Below are 20051 nucleotides of genomic sequence, written 5' to 3'. Positions count from 1 at the left end.
TGCAACTCTGCACAGTATAGCATATGAACAAAGTTACAATTTTTCACTTGGCTTTCCAGAAGTATCAACTTTGCTCTGAATGCCTTGATAAGTGCAAATAAATCACAGACTAAGTTATTTTCACCCTACAACTTTAAATTCAAATGGTTCATATGGTTTACCAGATCAGCAAAACTGCTAATTTCGAAAGCCACTTGGTATCTAATAAAAGTGGTTCGTGATGGTTTTCTCGGTAAGAAATATATCAATTTCATTCCTGAGCTGAAAGAAGCATGAAATAAACTTTCCACAGCTAAGCCATCGAACTGCAGTATAATATGTCAGGTCAATAAGCTCGGAATCACATTTACCATTACTCATTGGAAAATTAGTTCAACTGGCGCATTTCTGCAGAATTCTTTCGCGGGCCAGATAAAATCACATTGCGGGCTGCATGTGACTCGCGGGCCGTAGCTTGGAGACCCTTGCTCTAAAGTAATGATCATAGAAATGATTAAAAGAAGTTCCAGAACAATTAAGATCAGATGTGCAGTCAGTCACATGACAGTAGTCTTATACATTTCTCAAATATATTCGCTGCAAATATGCATACCTCATACAAATCTACTGCTGAACATCTATCACATTGCACAAAGTCAAAATTTATGTTTCTCAGTATTTTTTAAATATTTACTATACCAAAAATGTTTAAATAAAATCTGAAAGGTAAACACTACTTTCATAACTTAATGTAGTATTATTTTAATATATATAATTGTAACAGAGATAACATAATAGGTCATTACATTAATTCAAGAAAACAATACATGTAAAAAAAAAAAACAGAAGCACCCACTCTTCTGATTACAGATATTGCCCAATTCACATGTTCATAGCTTACTTTGGAGTATATTCCTAGAATATTAACACTACAGGTCCTTATAAGCTCCACAACATGATTATCATTAAAAATATTACATTTGGAATTTAGAATAGTGACTGTAGCCAACAGTCATTATCAAACTAAATCCTTTTCAACTGGCTAAAACCGAGCAAGCTGACTAAAGCATTCTGCTTCTGGCATCTATTCAAGAGCTGCATGATTTTAATCTCAGCCAGGGCACCAGTTATCCTGATGTTTTGCATGGCTTTTCTCAGTTGCACCAATCAAACACTGGGATGGTACAATGATTAGACCATGACCACTTCCTTCTATATCTTTTCAATTTAAAGCAAAGAACCTAAGAGGAGCTACAGTTTTTATTAGAAATGTTTTGTGATATGGTGAATATTTATTATATAGAAGGAAACTTAATTTCAGGCTCTATGCAATTTCAGTTTTTTTTTCCTTGGCACTACAGCCCCAGTGGGCCTAGGCCTAGCTCCATGAACTTCTCCGTTCCCTTTGGTTTTTCTAGATCTTAGACATACGGTAGGACTCCTTGGGCGGGTGATCAGCTCGTTGCAAGGCCTCTACCTGTACACAAACACAGAAAAACGCACACAAACATCCATGCCCTAAGTGGGATTCGAACCCACGATCCCGGCTTCCGAGCGAGCGAAGACAGTACATGCCTTAGACCGCTCTGTTACCATGACCGGCCTGCAATTTCAGTTACACAGTCCTAATAACTCTGCACAGTATATTTGTATCTACATGAGAACATCAAGGCCAGAAAATAAACATGACAACATTAAACCAGAAAAGTGATCAAGACTAGCTCTTTCTGATGGGCCAAACTGACCATAAACTTTTCCTCCAGTGCACCTGAGGAGAGACAGTTTCTCAAAGTCTTATCACTGATCCTCTCAGCTAAACAAAGACACCTATTTCATAAACAGCTCAGAGCTTACGTATAAACTGGCAGCATGATTGGCAGTGGGTGATTGAGGTGTGGAGCTGAAGCCAACATGTTTGCTCGTTCATGCAAAGCCTCCTTTACCATACGATACTGGTCAACATCAAGTTTCATGATTGCTTTCTGAAGATATCGCACTCCACCATGAATCAGTTTGGTGCTCCGGCTGCTTGTCCCTGATGCAAAATCGTCCATCTCTACTAGGGCAGTTTTCAGACCTAAGAACACAGTCTTGTATTGATGAAAAGGGACAACAAGCTCTTGATTAGTTTATAACTGAAGGTGAATAAAAACAAATGCTCTACAATAATCGATACTTAATAATCAGAACCTTGTATAAAATTGAGAAACATTAAATGGGGTTTCCACTGTACATAAAAATGTAATTTTCCTATTTCCTGCTTCTGTTTCCTGTTTCTCACTATGGATCTAACAGAGAACACTCATCAATATTACAAAATATATTGAATACTCATGCATATATGTAGTGAATCCAAGGCTGTTAACACAATGTGCATACTGTAGTAGAGGTTTTTGCTGTATTCTGAACCCTCATGTTCAAAATTATTTTATATTATTTAGTTAGTTAGTTATTGGAGAGGGTGGGTTTCCCCATGCACTTAGACCAGTATTGGTCCATTGTGCTTCCTTCTATGATATTCTACCAGTCTCTATACCCTACTGATAATGGTGCGTACCATCAGTCCCGACCGAGCCAGCAAGTTCTCAACTGGCTTGGCGGTATCCATAATGCTTCCCCCATCTATCAGGAGCCTTAGACTGCTGTTGAGCGGGAAACGTCCTTGAATTTGGCTCAGTGATTTCCTTTGGAGATATGAGGTTCTTTTACGTGCCGTAAAGCTACGACACGGGACCCATGGCTTAAAGTCCCTCCCGGAGGACTTGTTCCCTGAATTTTTCCGCCCTTAAAAGTTCGACGACCTCCGCCGGGTATTTGAACCCGCGTACCATGAGTCATGAGGTGGGAATGTTACCTCTAGACTATGGAGGCCGCTTTCTATTATTTAAGTATTATTGTGTTATTCTTCCTTTAAATTATTAGGTACTATATATTTTGATAATGACATGAAAAATAACCACATTCTGGATGAAGAACACATACTTTTCCATGTTTATTATATAATGGTTAGAGGCATAACTTTTAATAGGTTCACACACATACTTTCCAATGATGGTATGCACTTCCCTGTCAGCAAAACTTCACTTGCATCACTGTGGCTTTGTATCTGCCCACTGCTAACACATGTATCAGAGTTCACTAGTACCAATGCAGAACAGAAGTCATATTCCACCACTGCCTTTCTGATTCTGTATTTAGGGTGAGGTCAGCTTAGTGGAAACTCTCAGAAGTTGTGGGTGTGTAATGTGATATTAACATGTATAAATGATTCTACTGCTTGTATGATTTACTTGCCTTCTTATTTGAACTGTTCAGTTCTATGTGTTAGGAAAGTAATATACACACGAAGCTAATGGGTTCTTACTACATATATGAAAGAGTATACTCTCTTTTTATGGTTCATAGTTAAGTGTGTGGTTATATCAGGTGGTGGTGGTGGGGGGGGGGACTCATGAATTCTAAGTGGCTCTGACAATGGTGTGTTACATACAATATACCTAACTTTCTGGACATTGCATATTGTCTGACATTCTAAAGCAGAACACACCATTTAAGAAACTGGTTCTGCCCATGCCCTCATGTGAAAGTCAAGTGTTCCAAAACTTCCACGGCTTGTACACACTGAATTCATGTGAGGATGGAAGCAAATCCAGGTCCCAAAATGATGATGTCTGATGTAAAATACGGGACAGCACTGATTTCTCAATCAATGAGAAGGCATATTTCATGTTTTACAAGAACTGCTCATCATCAGAGACAAATCTCACCGATTTATAAAGAGAAATTGCTGCTGGAACTGCAGTTTCCAGTTTGATGACAGGGATGATGAGGTGGTGAGGCCCATAATACATGCAAAGGCCATGCCATAGCTCAGGCAGTTAGTTGCTGGCTTCCAACTGCAGCAGCCTGCATATAGTCATGTGGGATTTGTGGTGGACAAAGGGGCACTGGGGTAGGTTTACTTCAAGTACTTCAGTTTCCCCTGCCAATTTGCATTCCACTGACTGTTCTACAATCACCACCATCATCTATCATCTGGGGTTGGTACAATAGGCCAAACAGTAACTGCAGTACCTAGTGGATTCAGTCTCACCCCATTAGAATAATGCACGCAAGATGAAAACAGAGATGGGAAGAAAAGTGAGGAATGAATGCAGACTCTTCTGCACTACAGTTTATTTTACCTCTTGTTACTGCATCCAGTGCACAGCCAGAGCCAGAAGCACCACCTCCAATAATAAGAACATCAAAACTCTCTGTCTGAAGAGACTTGATTTGTTCATCCCTTGTTGGAAGCTGCCTTTTGGCACGCCTTTCCTTTGGTGCTGTAGCTGCATGCACCTGCTCCAACTAAGAAACATTATTACTCTTTAGGTTATATCAGTAAAGCTACATTTGCTCATGTGATTGTGTCGATACATGTACTATGTGTAAGTAATAGGCCGCGCCACAGCTCAAGCGGTTAGTCACTGGCTTCCCACCGCGGCGGCCCGGGTTCGATCTCGGGTCTGGTCAAGTGGGATTTGTGGTGGACAAAGTGGTGCTGGGGCAGGTTTTCTCTGAGTACTTTGGTTTCCCCTGCCAATCTTCATTCCACCAATTGCTTCACAATCACCCTCACCTATCATCTGGGGCTGGTACAATTGGCCAGAAGTGGCCGCAGTACAAGGGACTTAGTCCCACCCCACTAGCAAAAAAAAAAAGAAAGGTGTAATTACATTTTGGTGCGCATATATTGATGCTTCTTCTGTTCACAATCAGTTACACATAGCTTGAACACAGTTATCACATGTCAGCAGTTGTTCCCATTTGAATGTCAATTACGAGTTTTTTATATTACCCAAAAGATACATATCCTTAAATACAGCAGAATACAAATTATCCTAATTTATTAGTGGTTTGCATAACTGAAGATTTGGATAATTGGATTAAATTCTTATAAAAACACTATTATATCACTATTACAATGTACTGTGCTATTATTATAATAATAAAAACTAAAAACTTTGGATAGTCAATATTCTACTGTAAAACATAATCACAGAATTTGGGAAATCTGATCTCTAGGAATGCTATGAATGTTATTTATAAAAACACTTATATGTACTATATGTAGTGCTGTGCAAGCAGTGGATACGGTAAATGCAGTCAATTCAGCAAACCATGTATCTGACAAGCAAATATACTGTTAAATATTCTTTTTAAATTCCCCACTGTTCCTCTTAGGAAACTTACTGACCACTCAATCACACAGTTATTGCAGGCATAAATCTACAAACCATTACTTTCCTTTGCATTTAATTACATATTCACCTTACTAAAAAGTATCAAATAAAAAATGTAGATATCAATAAATTCTTCATTTCAACAGATGTCAGAACTCTGTCAACACAACACAGTATATAATCAATCGAGTTATATAAGTTTGTTTTTCCATTTTCATTCAACTACATGTTTCAGCCTGACCAGATATCCTCAGGTTGATGTTACATCCAGTTTCTTAACTCTTTTTTCCATCCATTGGCCAATGTTTATTATTTTGTGTAAAACTGGTGGTTATGAAGTTTCACGAGTTTATAAAAACTTTGTCAACAGCTAAAATGTTACAAATTAAGAAAAAATTAAGACTATAAAGGAAATGTGTTGATCTTTTGTAATTTTGTTACAGGTTGATGCATCATTCATTTATTTATTAATTTTCCATAAATCCATACAGAAAACAATTTCATAGGATGTGGAAATAGTCACAAATAAAGCAGTGCAACGAACATATAGTCATACACATCAGGAAAGTACGTAATGAAGCAAGGATCAACATGCACATTACTTAATATAACAAAAACAATTCTTAAGTTATTGTAGTATGAAGTTTATACTGAGATGGCTGCTACGGATGTTGTGTTAGAGTTCGTTTCTCACCATTTGGATCAAGATTTTTATGTTAGGGAAGTAAATTGCTGTGGTAACTGCTTGAGACTGAAGGACTATCTAAATATTTTATTAATGGAACTAAAATCTGCGCATCAGATTATCAAGATACTGCATGAGGATCAAAGAAATTCACATAACCTCAAAAATCAAGTAAACTCTCAAAACTTGATTCCTAAGGTTTCAGCCCAAGTGAGTCAAACTAGTAAGAAAGTAGAAAAAGCCAAACATAAAATCAAAATACTTGGTGATAGTCATGCAAGAGGATTGGCAAATGAATTGAACTATAAATTAACTCGTGACTTCGAAATCCAGGGCGTGACGAAACCTGGGTCAACATTAGTGAATTTGGTAAATACTTCTGAATCGGACCTAAAGGCTCTAACAAAGAGAGATGTTTGTATAATGTGGGGTGGCTCAAATGATGTTGGGCAAAATGAATCTAACATGGGAATTCGTGCTTTGAAACATTTTATAAGTTCTCATAAACACACAAATGTTGTTGTGCTGAGTGTACCCCAAAGGCACGATCTTATTCCAAATTCCTGTGTAAATCATGAAGTTAAAATATTCAATAAAACTCTAGATAAATTAAAAAAGGCGTTCCCAAATCTTTCTGTGATAACAGTGGGTTCTGATAGGGACCTCTACACAAGACATGGGCTCCATTTAAATGCTCATGGTAAAGAGTATGTAGCAAATAAAATCGTTGCTGTGATAAATGATCTGTTCAGACAAAAAGTGTCACCTCCTATTGTTTTAAATTGGGAAAAAAAAGGTGACATGCCAAGTTACTCGATTGAGAATCAGTCCCTGTGTGTCAAGGATGTTGATGTGAGTGGTTGTAAAAAAACGTCCCAGCTCCAGTCTCATCAAAATGGTGACTTTGTGGACTGCAGTGAGTGTGATGGGACCATTGAGGCAAGTGAAGTAAATCAAGCATGGACAACCCAGGTATCTAAAGAGAGCATCTGTTCAGCTAGGGAGGATGAAGAGAGTATTAGTACAAATATGGGCAATAAACAGATTGATTCAACTTGTGAACAAATAAATTTAAGAGAAAGTGATGATGACCAGGATAAGCATAAAAGGATTGCATTGCCCTCAAAGAGAACTCGACGTCCACCTCAAAAACGAGATAAGGATTTTTTATGGTAGATTCATGGTGTCCTATTACCTGTAATTCTAGTAATGATGGACCACAAAAATTACAAAATTTGGGTATTTTGCATCATAATATTCAGAGTCTGGGAAACAAAGTGTTGGCTTTAAATGTATTGTTGAGTTCGTGGTCACTAAAGCCTGCCATCCTATGCTTCTCAGAACATTGGCTTCATAAAGACCATCTTTTACATATAAATATTAATCAGTATAAATTGGTGGCAAATTATTGTAGAAATTCAAACAGATATGGGGGCACTTGTATATTTGCCTTAAACGATCTAAAAATTAGAGAGCTTCCTTTTTTAAATAATCTAGCAAGGGAAAAGGTATTTGAAATTTCAGCCATTGAGCTAGTGGATTTTAAAATTACAGTTGTTTGTATATATAGATCCCCAAATAGTAGCAAGGAAATTTTCCTTGAATTGTTAGACGAAACTTTAAACAAGCTATTAACAAAGGGGCGTCTTTTAGTGTTATGTGGGGATTGGAATATCAATTTATTAGAGGAAAATACCCACCAGAAGGCTTTACAAAGTTTATTGATATCAAATAATCTACAAAACACGGTTTTATGCCCAACTCGAGTTACTTTAAATACACGTTCCTTGTTAGATGTTATGATTAGAAATAAAATATTTTACCACTCAACCACAAAGGTTGTAGAAATGGGATTTTCTGACCATTTTGCGTTGGTCATGAGCGTACTTGTACATAGCCCTTCCACCTGTTCAAAATATGTTGTGAAAAGGATTTTTTCAAGAAGAAATATTGCAAAATTTAATGATCAACTAAAAATTGAACTATGGGACGAGGTCTATTCTCAATTTGATGTAAATAGTGCCTATTGTGTTTTCTTAAGTAAGTTTCTTAAGTATTTTCTGCATATCTTCCCCTTAAAAAAGGTCTTTAGCAAGAAAGGGAAAAAATCAGGCTGGATCACTCAAGGGATAAAGGTTTCTAGACAGAGGCTGCAACTATTATATCTGTTAAAAAGAAAGATGGCTCTGTCTGTTCACACCTTGAACTATATAAAAAAATATCAGAGAATTTATAAAAAAGTAATTTCTGTTGCCCGTCAAAGAGAAAATGACCAAATCATTCAAAGATCAATCAATAATTCTAAAACTCTATGGCAAATAATAAAGAAGGAGTCAGGAAATGGCTTTACAGAAATTGAAAATATTTCATTAGAAATTGATTCTATGCTAGTTACAAATCCCCAGGATATATCCCATCAATTTAATGAATTTTTTGTAAATAGCGTGGACAGGTTGATACATTTAAATAGAAACTGTAAAAATGATCATGCCACTGTAAATGATATAATACTGAACCCAAATGTGTTATTTCTTGTCCCTGTTACTGAAGAAGAGGTTCTAAAGGTCACCAGTAAACTAAAAACAAAAATCTCAGCGGGTTTTGATGAGATCCCGGATATGATAGTTAAACAATGTATCCAATTCATAAAAAAGCCTTTGACTTTTATATTTAATCTGTCACTTAGCTCTGGTATCTTTCCTGATCAAATGAAGATTGCAAAAGTTCGACCCATTTTTAAAAAAGGTCAGAAACAAAATATTACCAATTATAGACCAATTTCAATTTTGTCTGTATTTTCCAAAATCCTTGAAACACTAATGTATAATAGAGTTGTAAACTTTTTAAATAAATTCAAATTGATATCGAATGCTCAAAATGGTTTCAGAAAGAATAAATCCACATTTACTGCAATTCAAACTTTTATTGGACAAATTCAAAAAACCCTAGATAATAAACAATTTGCTTTTGGTATATTTTTGGATCTGTCGAAAGCTTTTGACGTTATTAATCATAACTTGCTGCTTGCAAAGCTGGAGTTGTATGGACTGAGAGGAATAGCTCACGCGTGGATGAGATCGTATCTCACCGACAGAACCCAGTTTGTTGAAATTCACCATATGGATCAAAAGACCTTTAAGATAAAGACACTTACCTCATCTCTTAAGGCTATTAAACATGGTGTACCTCAGGGTTCTGTTTTAGGACCCCTTTTATTTTTATTATTCATAAATGATCTGCCCCGAATCATACAAAATGCAGAGGTAGTATTATTTGCGGATGATACTAATATATTAATTACTGGAAATGACATGTTATCATTAAATGAAAAAATTCAAAATGTAAAGAATCAATTAGAAAAATGGTTTTATGAAAATCATTTAATAATAAACACTGAAAAGTCTAAGGTAATTTTTTTTCGGGGAAGTAGATCTACTCCAATTATTAGATCCATTTTTTCTTTAAATAATAAGGAGGTAGTTTGTTCATCAGATGTAAAATTTCTGGGTATTTGTATTACTGAGGATTTAAGTTGGGCAACCCACACCCAATATGTTTGTAAAAAACTTAGCAAGACTCTTTATTTGATTAAATCTTTACGGGACTCTGTGAGCCAATCTGTATTAAGAAATGTGTATCTTGCAAAGTTTGAGTCCGTGTTGAAATACGGTATTATTTTTTGGGGTGGGGTGAAAAAGGACTCTGAAACTCTATTTAAACTACAGAAAAAATGTTTAAGGGTGGTTAAAGGTGTAAGAAATAGAGTCTCCTGTAGAAATTTGTTTCGAGAATTTAAGATTCTAACAGTTACTTCCTTATATATATTTGAGATTTTATGTTTTATAATAAAAAATAGGATATATACTACCCAGTATTCTGACGTACATGGCTATAATACTATTCATAAACACAATCTGTATGTTCAATTTTGCAATACTGAGCGCTGCAAAAGAGGGGTGATTGGTATGGGAACCAAAATATTTAATGGCCTACCGACTGAACTAAAAAGTGTAAATAATTTTAATGTTTTTAAAAAGAAGCTGAAAAATTATTTGTTGTGTAACGTCTTTTATTCTCTTCAGGAATTTTTTAACAACTGTTGATATGGACTGCTTGCTGACAAATAAATCTGTTTTAGATAAATTATTTATATGTACAGGAATATGTTTTAAATAGTCTGTTTGTATGTTGTAAACAATCTGTATATATTTTTTAAATATTTTCTCTAGTCTTAGGTATTTATTATTTATTATTCTATATTCATGTACTTTGAATGTTATGCTTGATGTAATGTTGTTGTTATCTGACATGTCCAACTGTAATTTCTACAGCTATGGATTAAATAAATGAATTGAATTGAATTGAACATAATAGTACTTTAGTAATAAAAACCTAGTAAATAGCAACAAAGCCATGGGTTCATTGTTTTTATGTATGTGTCTATGTATTTTGACATGTTCTATATCCTATGGCATGCATGACCTGAAAAGGGTCTATGCAATTTAAAGTAAAGTGAAAGTGAAAGTGAAAGCAATAACTACAAATACATTCCATCAAATATATGTACATATATGTAAAATCATCCCAATATAACAATACAGTCAATAGTACTCAATTTTTGCAGATATAATACAAATATCTTTTAAAGAATTCCTCCAATGTACAGAAAGAATTTGAATACAGAAAGTTCTTTAAATTGACTTAAAACTTTTCTGGATTATTAGAAATTTCTTAAGGTTATAAGGAAGTCCATTAAAAACCGTTGCTGCCATGTGATTTACTCCTTTACCATATATTGCCAGGTTAACTTGGTATATATGTAAATTAATATTTTGTCCGGTTTTTATTCCATAATGACCCTTATTTGTAACAAATTTTGTTTTTTATTACAAACATCATTAGTTAATATATACAGGGTGTTTCATGACCTTGAGGTGATTTCCTAGGTCTTTGTAGTCAAAAAAGTCCATATCAACATGTGTCCGATTTTGGATGGTTATGGAGTTATGACTGTTTTAAACTCAGAATAGAAGGTAACGATTACTGACAATAAACGGAACAAAATAATAAACCAGCATAATACATGATACATTTAAAGTATGAATGTAAAGTTAACTTCGTGAAATTGCCTTTAATTTTAATTTATTGGTGCTTAAAGCTGATTTTCGAAAATGCCACCACCAGCCGCAACACAGGCTGCCGCTCGGTTGTGAACCGCACCGGACATACCAACCCACCCCGCCTTAGACACATCTCAAGTGTCGAGATAACAAGAACGCTCTGTCTGTAGCTGGCTAAAAATAGCGACCCACCAGCTGACAGACGCGGTTCACACGGGGGCGTGTACGGGAATGAAAAAACGGTCATAACTCCGTAACCGTCCAAAATCGGACACATGTTTATATGAACTTTTTTGATCACAAAGACCTAGGAAATCACCTCCTGCAGTTATGCCCTAAAGTCGTGAAACACCCTGTATATTATTTCTTCTACTTGCATTGCTGTTGAAACTGTTATTCTCAGATCTCTAAGTTGCTGCTGAAAGTTACTTATGTCTGAGATACAAAAGCTAGAAATTTTTGTTGGATGTTATTGTATCACATATGGACTGGAGTTTTTCCTTATGTATTATCCATTGGATTTGCTCATTTCTTATTGATATTCTTTGTTTGTGGTGCGATTTTCTGCAATTTTGTGCATGGTATGTTTCTATCTTCTTGTTCCCTTTTGCCTATTATGGAATGGTACAGTTTTTGTTGTTTGCTTTGTTTTGTATGGATCCTGTTGCTGAGTATGTATGTGTGTGTGTGTGTGTGTGAGTCAAATCAAAATTAAATCTATCTTACGCCTTTCATAGACACCCTTATCAAATTTCATCAAAATCTATTCAAGTTTGGAAGATGAAATGAGGCCACAATGATACAACCTCTCCACTACTTGTTCATTGTGGGCAAAGAATATGTAAGAATAAGTCACTGTTGGATTAAGCTGGCTATGTGGATTTACTGGGTTTTGTACTTTGCTCATTGTCTCGTATTCTAAAGAATATAACATTTCACAAACAGATCCAGTTTCTGATATTGTGTTCTTAAGAATATCAGATAAATCCCAAGTGTTATACATTACTGTTACAGAATCTACACAAATTTATGTTAGGTTAGCAACTATAAGAAAAAGTGACATTAATGACAGCAATAACACTAATATACATAAATACAATAAACATTACAGCCCCCAGATACTTTCAGTTCATAATTTCTCTACTGGTCTTCACAAGGTCAGCTGTCTGAAGTGTCAAAGAGTTGTCAATCTTGTAAGGTATGCAATTTTGATTGTCTTATTAGTGCATTATTATCCCAACATTAATTTTTGATGAACAACATATTTATTTACACAACCAGAATTATGCAGTTTTTAAATATCAAGTTCAGAGGTTTGATTTGCTGACCTTAAAAAGAAGTGTGTGGCAAACTGTCAAGTATAGAACATTATCGAAAAAGAACTTCATTATATTTCACACAAGCATAATGTGGGTCTTTGGCTTACATAAAACCACAAATATGACAATTTTTTTAGGATCCTTTCATGCAACAAAGTGCCATTTCTCGCAAGTTTGAAAGCTTTGCTACTAAATTCCTAAATGGTATTCTGAGAAAGACTTTACTGAGACCTCCTCCAAAGTCTAAAAACTCACTAATTTATAAACTACGTCTACAAGTTTGTGATAGTGACTAGCTCTATGGATTGAGCTCAACTGAGTAAGTTTCACCTGAAGACAGAGACAGAATCCAGTCTCCGAAATGCTGTGTTTTGAAAAATAAACAGGACAGTGTTTTTAGACAAAGACAGGATGATGGATAATGTAAAAAAACATAATCTTTGTTCAGTGAATTATAATTCTTAAAGGATGATATTAGATTTGGACAAACGTTTTCTTCCAATATGAGTAGTCTGAGGGATCTGACCACCTGTGGAGGTCAAAGTCAGAAAATTGCTTCAAAAATACCTTGTGGATTTCACTGACACAACCTATACCACTAGTAATGTCCCGAACTACTTATAAATTTTGTGGATTTAATGCCGCCTATATACACAACTGGATGCATAGCATAAAAATTACGAAGTCTAAAGCTTACCTTCAGATTTCCGTCTCTCATCAAACACCATGTTGCAAAACAGGCTCCTGCACCAAATGCAATAGAGCCCAGTGCTAGCCTTCTTAGACGTGATGCCATTTGGTCTTAATTCACACTGAAAACAATTTTAGCTTATAAAACAATATACCCGCAGACCCTTAACTGATTTTACTATTTTACATTTCACTAACCTTAAAATAGTAACTGGCACTATGTCAACTGATTACTATCCTACTCTGGAAAGACGAACTCCAAAAGGGCACGGTTCTTTGTACATTAGCTGTTAACATGCCATACCAAATTGCTGTCTACTGTTCTCTTTAAAAACTTAAGACAAACTCGACAATCATCACGCGAACAACACAAAAACCAACCTCTCAATGACAACACTTGCGACCACTCATAATATAAGCCCAGTTAAATATCTGAAATATATACTATATTGGAAAGCGAGCTCATTACCCTTCTATTGAATTTTTTTGTGGGGAATTAAGTTGTTAGGTAACTATCTCATACATGAATCTGACTCGCATTGTAAACTTGTTATCACTCACAGTCTCACACTTCTCAGTTTGCCATCACAATTTTACTTAAAAGACAGCGACCAAAGACATCTCGCAGCAACACACTATTCGAACAAGATGCAACAAGGTAGAATTAAAATCAGCTACGTTATTTTTAAACAACCTAATTCAATGCCCTCTGACGTTGAATAGAGTTATCATAATTTGAATCATCGACTGCCGCTAAGCTTCAAGTCTAATGAGAGAATACGAAGCTGCATAACAGCGATCTGCAAAGGTGAAGTTAAATCCTTTGCTTAACTAATTAAATACTACGCCACGAAAACATATAGGGGGGTGAATGTATAGATCCACGTATTCTTGACCTCGGCACTAGTTGGAGGTATGCGGTCAGCTTTACGCTCCGGTCGTTTTACCCCCGGGGAAAGTGCCCCCGGTAACCCTTGGATAGAAGGCTGGGTGGGCCCCATAACTGATCTTGAAGACGTGGAGAAGAGAAAAATCTTGGTCCTACCGGGAATCGAACCCTGACCTCTCAATCATCCAACCCATTGCTTAGTCGCTATGGGCCGCTTTACTGACCGATACCGACTGAGCTATCTCGTCCGATCTCAACAGCTAATTCTGAAATTAAAAGAGGTACAATTTGAATGCAATAGTCGATCTCTAATCGATTCTTGTCGCAAGATTATGACGATTATGACAGATTATGATGCTGGCAGCGCCGGCCTGCGTTGTTCATTCGCTGACTTCGCTGAGTCTCATCTTGTCTTGTAAAGTAAGGAATCATTTTTGAAAGGCAGGTGAATTTATATTAGACAACTATTTTGTTTGTAACAAGAAAAGTGCTTATGTGTACGCTACCGTGTGTAAGTAGTGCATACATTGTGGTGAGAAGGTTGTAATAAATAAAACAAGGAGTACGTATTTTTAGAGTTTATAAAAGCTGTTCGGCGATTACATTTCCACCTAATGAAGAACTGATTCCTGCTCCAGGGACGACGTTTTGTATTTCTGGGATGAAGGAATTTGTTGCTGAAGTTTGGGATTGTTTGAGACGAAAGTATGTCATTGCATCACTTCTTTGATGCCTTCAACAAGAAAGCGGTTCTTTTTCCAGTCCATACAGCATTCATAATAGAAGATCCTTCTGTGGCTGCATTTTTAAAGGGAATGGCTAAAAATAATTCTCAGATTATATGTATATATTTTAAGGAAACGGCTTCATTTTACACAAAGTCCACTACTTTGGAACTTCATTCAGCAGTTCTGCGTAAATGCATACTGCATTCTTGAGTTATAGTGAAGATATGCATTACCAGGGCGGTAGCTACCGTTGTAGCTTCCTGGTCTGGGAGAGGCATTGCCTCTGCCCACTTCGTGAAGTGATCGATGTACGTCAGGAGGTTTCGGTTACATTTCGTTGAGGTAGCGTAGGGCCCCGTGATGTCGATCGATTCGACTTCCCCTGGTTCTCTGGCCACGGGTAGGTTACCCATGGGCGCTGTGGTCACGCGGCCCGCCTTCAAACGGGCGCACTGNGAATGGTGTCGTAATTCCTCTCTTGGGTTTGTCCTCTGGCCTTATCTGGCCTTTGCAACTCAAGATGTAATCTTCGATGTCCCGGTGTAGGTTGGGCCAATAATACGTGTATTTCCTCCGCATCCATTGCTGCGTTTTTTGACTCCAGCGTGACTGCATGCTTGGCGTCGTGGTGGTCCCGTATGAGCCTGCCCACCAACGTCTCTGGTATCACTAGCCGCGGTGTTCCTTCCGGGGTTTTCTGGTATAACAGGCCGTCTTCATCTACCATATAATCTTTCCGCTGGCTTAGGCCATCCTTACCTTCTTGCAAAATACGTCCAGTTTCTGTTCTGCCTTCACTTAAGGTCTCGTTACCTGCCCTTCGATCGTGAGGGTCGCGATGTGGCGGGATAGAGCGTCCGGTAGGCAGTGATATTTGCCTGGTCGGTGTAATACCGTAGGCACCGTATATTCGAATTCCGACAGGCGAAGATCCCATCTTGTGAGTTTGGCGCTCGGATCTTTCAGTTTCAATAGCCAACATAACGCTCGGTGGTCGGTCACGAGCGTGAACTTGCGACCATACAGGTAGCATCTAAATTGTTTCGTTCCATACACTACCGCTAACAGTGCTTTTTCGGTAACTGAAAGTTTCTTTTCGGCAGGAGTCAGCTGTCTACTGGCGTAACTAACTGGGCGTTCCTTCCCCTCTTTTACTTGGGCTAAGACTGCCGAGATCCCATGGTCACTCGTGTCTGTGTGTAATCTAAACTCATGAGTGGGATCCATACTCGGGTAAGCAAGTAGTGTGTGTATCTGAGCTGACTTCATATTTTAAGCGACTGCACGCTGCTTCTTGATCCCTGTCCCACTGAAAGTCGTGGTCCTTTTTTGTCAAAACGGTGAGGGGTCGACTGATTTCCGCGTAATTTGGAATATATTGTCTATAATATCTGCTTAATCCTAAAAAGGATCGTACCTCCGTCACAGTGCGGGGTCGAGGGTAGTCTCGAATCGCTCTCACCTTAGTTAGTTAGTTAATTATTGGATAGGGTGGGTTTCCCCATGCACTTAGACCAGTACTGGTCCATTGTGCTTCCCTCTATGATATTCTACCAGTCTCTATACCCTACCGATATTGGTGCGTACCATCAGTCCCGACCGAGCCATCGAGTTTGGCCTCTGCTGGCTTGGCGGTATCTACAATGCTTCCCCCCCATCTATCAGAGGCGTTAGAGACTACTGTTGGGCGGGAAATGACCTTGAATTTGGCTCAGTGGCCTCCTTTGGAGATATGAGGTTCTTTTACGTGCCGTAAAGCTAAGACACGGGATCCACGGCTTAAAGCCCCTCCCGGAGGACTTGTCCCCTTAATTTTTCCGCCCTTAAAAATTCCACGACCTCCGCCGGGTTTGAACCCGCGTACCACGAGTCATGAGGTGGGAACGTTACCTCTAGACGCTCTAGACTACGGAGGCCGCTGCTCTCACCTTATCTTCACTGGGTCTAACCCCCTCTCGTGTTACACAATGACCCAAATATTCTACATTGTCCTTAGCAAAATGACATTTTTCTAAATTTAGGGTTAATTTAACAGAACGTAACCGTCCAAAAACTTCTCGTAAGCGTTCCGTATGTTCCTGTAAAGTGCGTCCAAAAACCAACACAGCGTCATAAAAACTAAACACGTCACGTTTCCTAACCCTAGCAGTACCTCATCCATAACCCTGTTGAAGGTATATGGTGAGCCTGCTAAACCGAATGCTAATCTTTCGTACTGATACGTCCCGAATGGTGTCGTAATTCCTCTCTTGGGTTTGTCCTCTGGCCTTATCTGGCCTTTGCAACTCAAGATGTAATCTTCGATGTCCCGGTGTAGGTTGGGCCAATAATACGTGTATTTCCTCCGCATCCATTGCTGCGTTTTTTGACTCCAGCGTGACTGCATGCTTGGCGTCGTGGTGGTCCCGTATGAGCCTGCCCACCAACGTCTCTGGTATCACTAGCCGCGGTGTTCCTTCCGGGGTTTTCTGGTATAACAGGCCGTCTTCATCTACCATATAATCTTTCCGCTGGCTTAGGCCATCCTTACCTTCTTGCAAAATACGTCCAGTTTCTGTTCTGCCTTCACTTAAGGTCTCGTTACCTGCCCTTCGATCGTGAGGGTCGCGATGTGGCGGGATAGAGCGTCCGGTAGGCAGTGATATTTGCCTGGTCGGTGTAATACCGTAGGCACCGTATATTCGAATTCCGACAGGCGAAGATCCCATCTTGTGAGTTTGGCGCTCGGATCTTTCAGTTTCAATAGCCAACATAACGCTCGGTGGTCGGTCACGAGCGTGAACTTGCGACCATACAGGTAGCATCTAAATTGTTTCGTTCCATACACTACCGCTAACAGTGCTTTTTCGGTAACTGAAAGTTTCTTTTCGGCAGGAGTCAGCTGTCTACTGGCGTAACTAACTGGGCGTTCCTTCCCCTCTTTTACTTGGGCTAAGACTGCCGAGATCCCATGGTCACTCGTGTCTGTGTGTAATCTAAACTCATGAGTGGGATCCATACTCGGGTAAGCAAGTAGTGTGTGTATCTGAGCTGACTTCATATTTTAAGCGACTGCACGCTGCTTCTTGATCCCTGTCCCACTGAAAGTCGTGGTCCTTTTTTGTCAAAACGGTGAGGGGTCGACTGATTTCCGCGTAATTTGGAATATATTGTCTATAATATCTGCTTAATCCTAAAAAGGATCGTACCTCCGTCACAGTGCGGGGTCGAGGGTAGTCTCGAATCGCTCTCACCTTAGTTAGTTAGTTAATTATTGGATAGGGTGGGTTTCCCCATGCACTTAGACCAGTACTGGTCCATTGTGCTTCCCTCTATGATATTCTACCAGTCTCTATACCCTACCGATATTGGTGCGTACCATCAGTCCCGACCGAGCCATCGAGTTTGGCCTCTGCTGGCTTGGCGGTATCTACAATGCTTCCCCCCCATCTATCAGAGGCGTTAGAGACTACTGTTGGGCGGGAAATGACCTTGAATTTGGCTCAGTGGCCTCCTTTGGAGATATGAGGTTCTTTTACGTGCCGTAAAGCTAAGACACGGGATCCACGGCTTAAAGCCCCTCCCGGAGGACTTGTCCCCTTAATTTTTCCGCCCTTAAAAATTCCACGACCTCCGCCGGGTTTGAACCCGCGTACCACGAGTCATGAGGTGGGAACGTTACCTCTAGACGCTCTAGACTACGGAGGCCGCTGCTCTCACCTTATCTTCACTGGGTCTAACCCCCTCTCGTGTTACACAATGACCCAAATATTCTACATTGTCCTTAGCAAAATGACATTTTTCTAAATTTAGGGTTAATTTAACAGAACGTAACCGTCCAAAAACTTCTCGTAAGCGTTCCGTATGTTCCTGTAAAGTGCGTCCAAAAACCAACACAGCGTCATAAAAACTAAACACGTCACGTTTCCTAACCCTAGCAGTACCTCATCCATAACCCTGTTGAAGGTATATGGTGAGCCTGCTAAACCGAATGCTAATCTTTCGTACTGATACGTCCCGAATGGTGTCGTAATTCCTCTCTTGGGTTTGTCCTCTGGCCTTATCCCTATGTGATAGTAGGCGTCCTTGAGGTCCACAAATGAAAAATACCGATTTCCGTTTAAAATGTGCTTAAACGAAAAGTATGGTAAAGTCTGTATAGGTAAATATTTGTCTGATAGGTTTCGTATGCAGAATGGTTTAAATCAACGGAATGCTTCATCACCACTGCTATTCAACTTTGCTTTAGAATATGCCATGAGGACGGTCCAAGAAAACTAGGCGGGACTGAAATTAAACGGAACACATCAGCTGTTGGTCTATGCCAATGATGTTAATCTACTGGGTGATAATGTAGATACCATAAAGAAAAACACACAAACTTTAATTGACGCAGGTAAAGAGGTTGGTCTAGAAGTAAACACAGAGAAAACTAAGTATATGTTGCTGTCTCGTCACCAAAGTGCAGGGCAAAATTATGACATAAAGATAGGAAATAGATGTTTTGAAAATGTGGCACAGTTCATTCATTCATTTATTTCAAATTCAAAATAGATCCAGATACAGGTTGGGAAAGAACCATTGGATATAGAATGAGTCACAGATAAAAAAACAAACATTCCATTCCCACAGGAACAAGTCAAGGCATTCATAATATAAAACAATAAAAAAGAACGTATCAACCATATATACAACAAAACTCTCCCAGTTTCCAAAAACAACGCAAAACCAAGACATAGAACTCTCAAAGGTTTCAGGCATCAGTACAAGCTCTTTTTTCATTTTCATTACTCATCTATTATTTCATAAAATTAAAAAACTTTAGGATGTGGAAAAGTCATATTGGATAAATAAGCAGTACAAAGAACTAAGTCAAGACATAAGAATAGAACCAGAAAACAATTAATCTTACCGACTAGTATGTACAAAAAATTTATCCACAGTATAAAATGGGTGACAACTCAATAATTCTTTTAATTTTAATTTAAACCGTTTAAGAGGAGATTGAACTCGGGTAATGCTTGCTACCATTCAGTCCAGAGACTTTTGTCTTCTTGTCTGTTGTATAAAAATGTAAAAATTAGAATATACAAAACTCTAATTTTGCCCATAGTTCTGTATGGGTGTGAAATTTGGTCTCTGTCATTAAGGGAGGAACATATGCTGAGGGTGTTGAGAATATTTGGACCGAAGAGAGATGAAGTGACAGGAGGTTGGAGAAAACTGCATAATGAGGAGCTTCATAACTTGTATGCTTCTCTCAGTGTAATTAGAACGATCAAGTCAAGGAAGATGAAATGGGCATGGCATGTAGCATGAATGGGGACAGGAGAAATACGTATAGGATATTGGTGGGAAAGCCGAAATAAAGGAGATCACTGGAAAGACCAAGGTGTAGGTGGGTGGACAATATTAAAATGGATCATTGAGAGATAGG

General features: G+C 38.4%; 1 protein-coding gene across 1 annotated transcript in view; it reads right to left on the bottom strand.

The window, feature by feature from the left end:
* Positions 1 to 13743, bottom strand: part of LOC111869283 (glycerol-3-phosphate dehydrogenase, mitochondrial) — a gene marked incomplete in the record, with an annotated part of 39055 nt that extends 25312 nt beyond the window's left edge. Inside the window, 4 exon segments of the mRNA XM_033753374.1 lie at positions 1834 to 2056; positions 4164 to 4329; positions 13026 to 13140; positions 13488 to 13743. Coding sequence (XP_033609265.1) covers positions 1834 to 2056; positions 4164 to 4329; positions 13026 to 13124 — 488 coding nt within the window.
* Between the last annotated feature and the right edge of the window lie 6308 nt (positions 13744 to 20051).

This window comes from Cryptotermes secundus, unplaced genomic scaffold, assembly GCF_002891405.2.
Source record: "Cryptotermes secundus unplaced genomic scaffold, Csec_1.0 scaffold124, whole genome shotgun sequence".
In the NCBI taxonomy this organism is placed as follows: Eukaryota; Metazoa; Arthropoda; class Insecta; order Blattodea; family Kalotermitidae; genus Cryptotermes; species Cryptotermes secundus.
The sequence above is the reverse complement of the archived record's forward strand: the minus strand, read 5'-3'. Positions and strand labels throughout refer to the sequence as shown.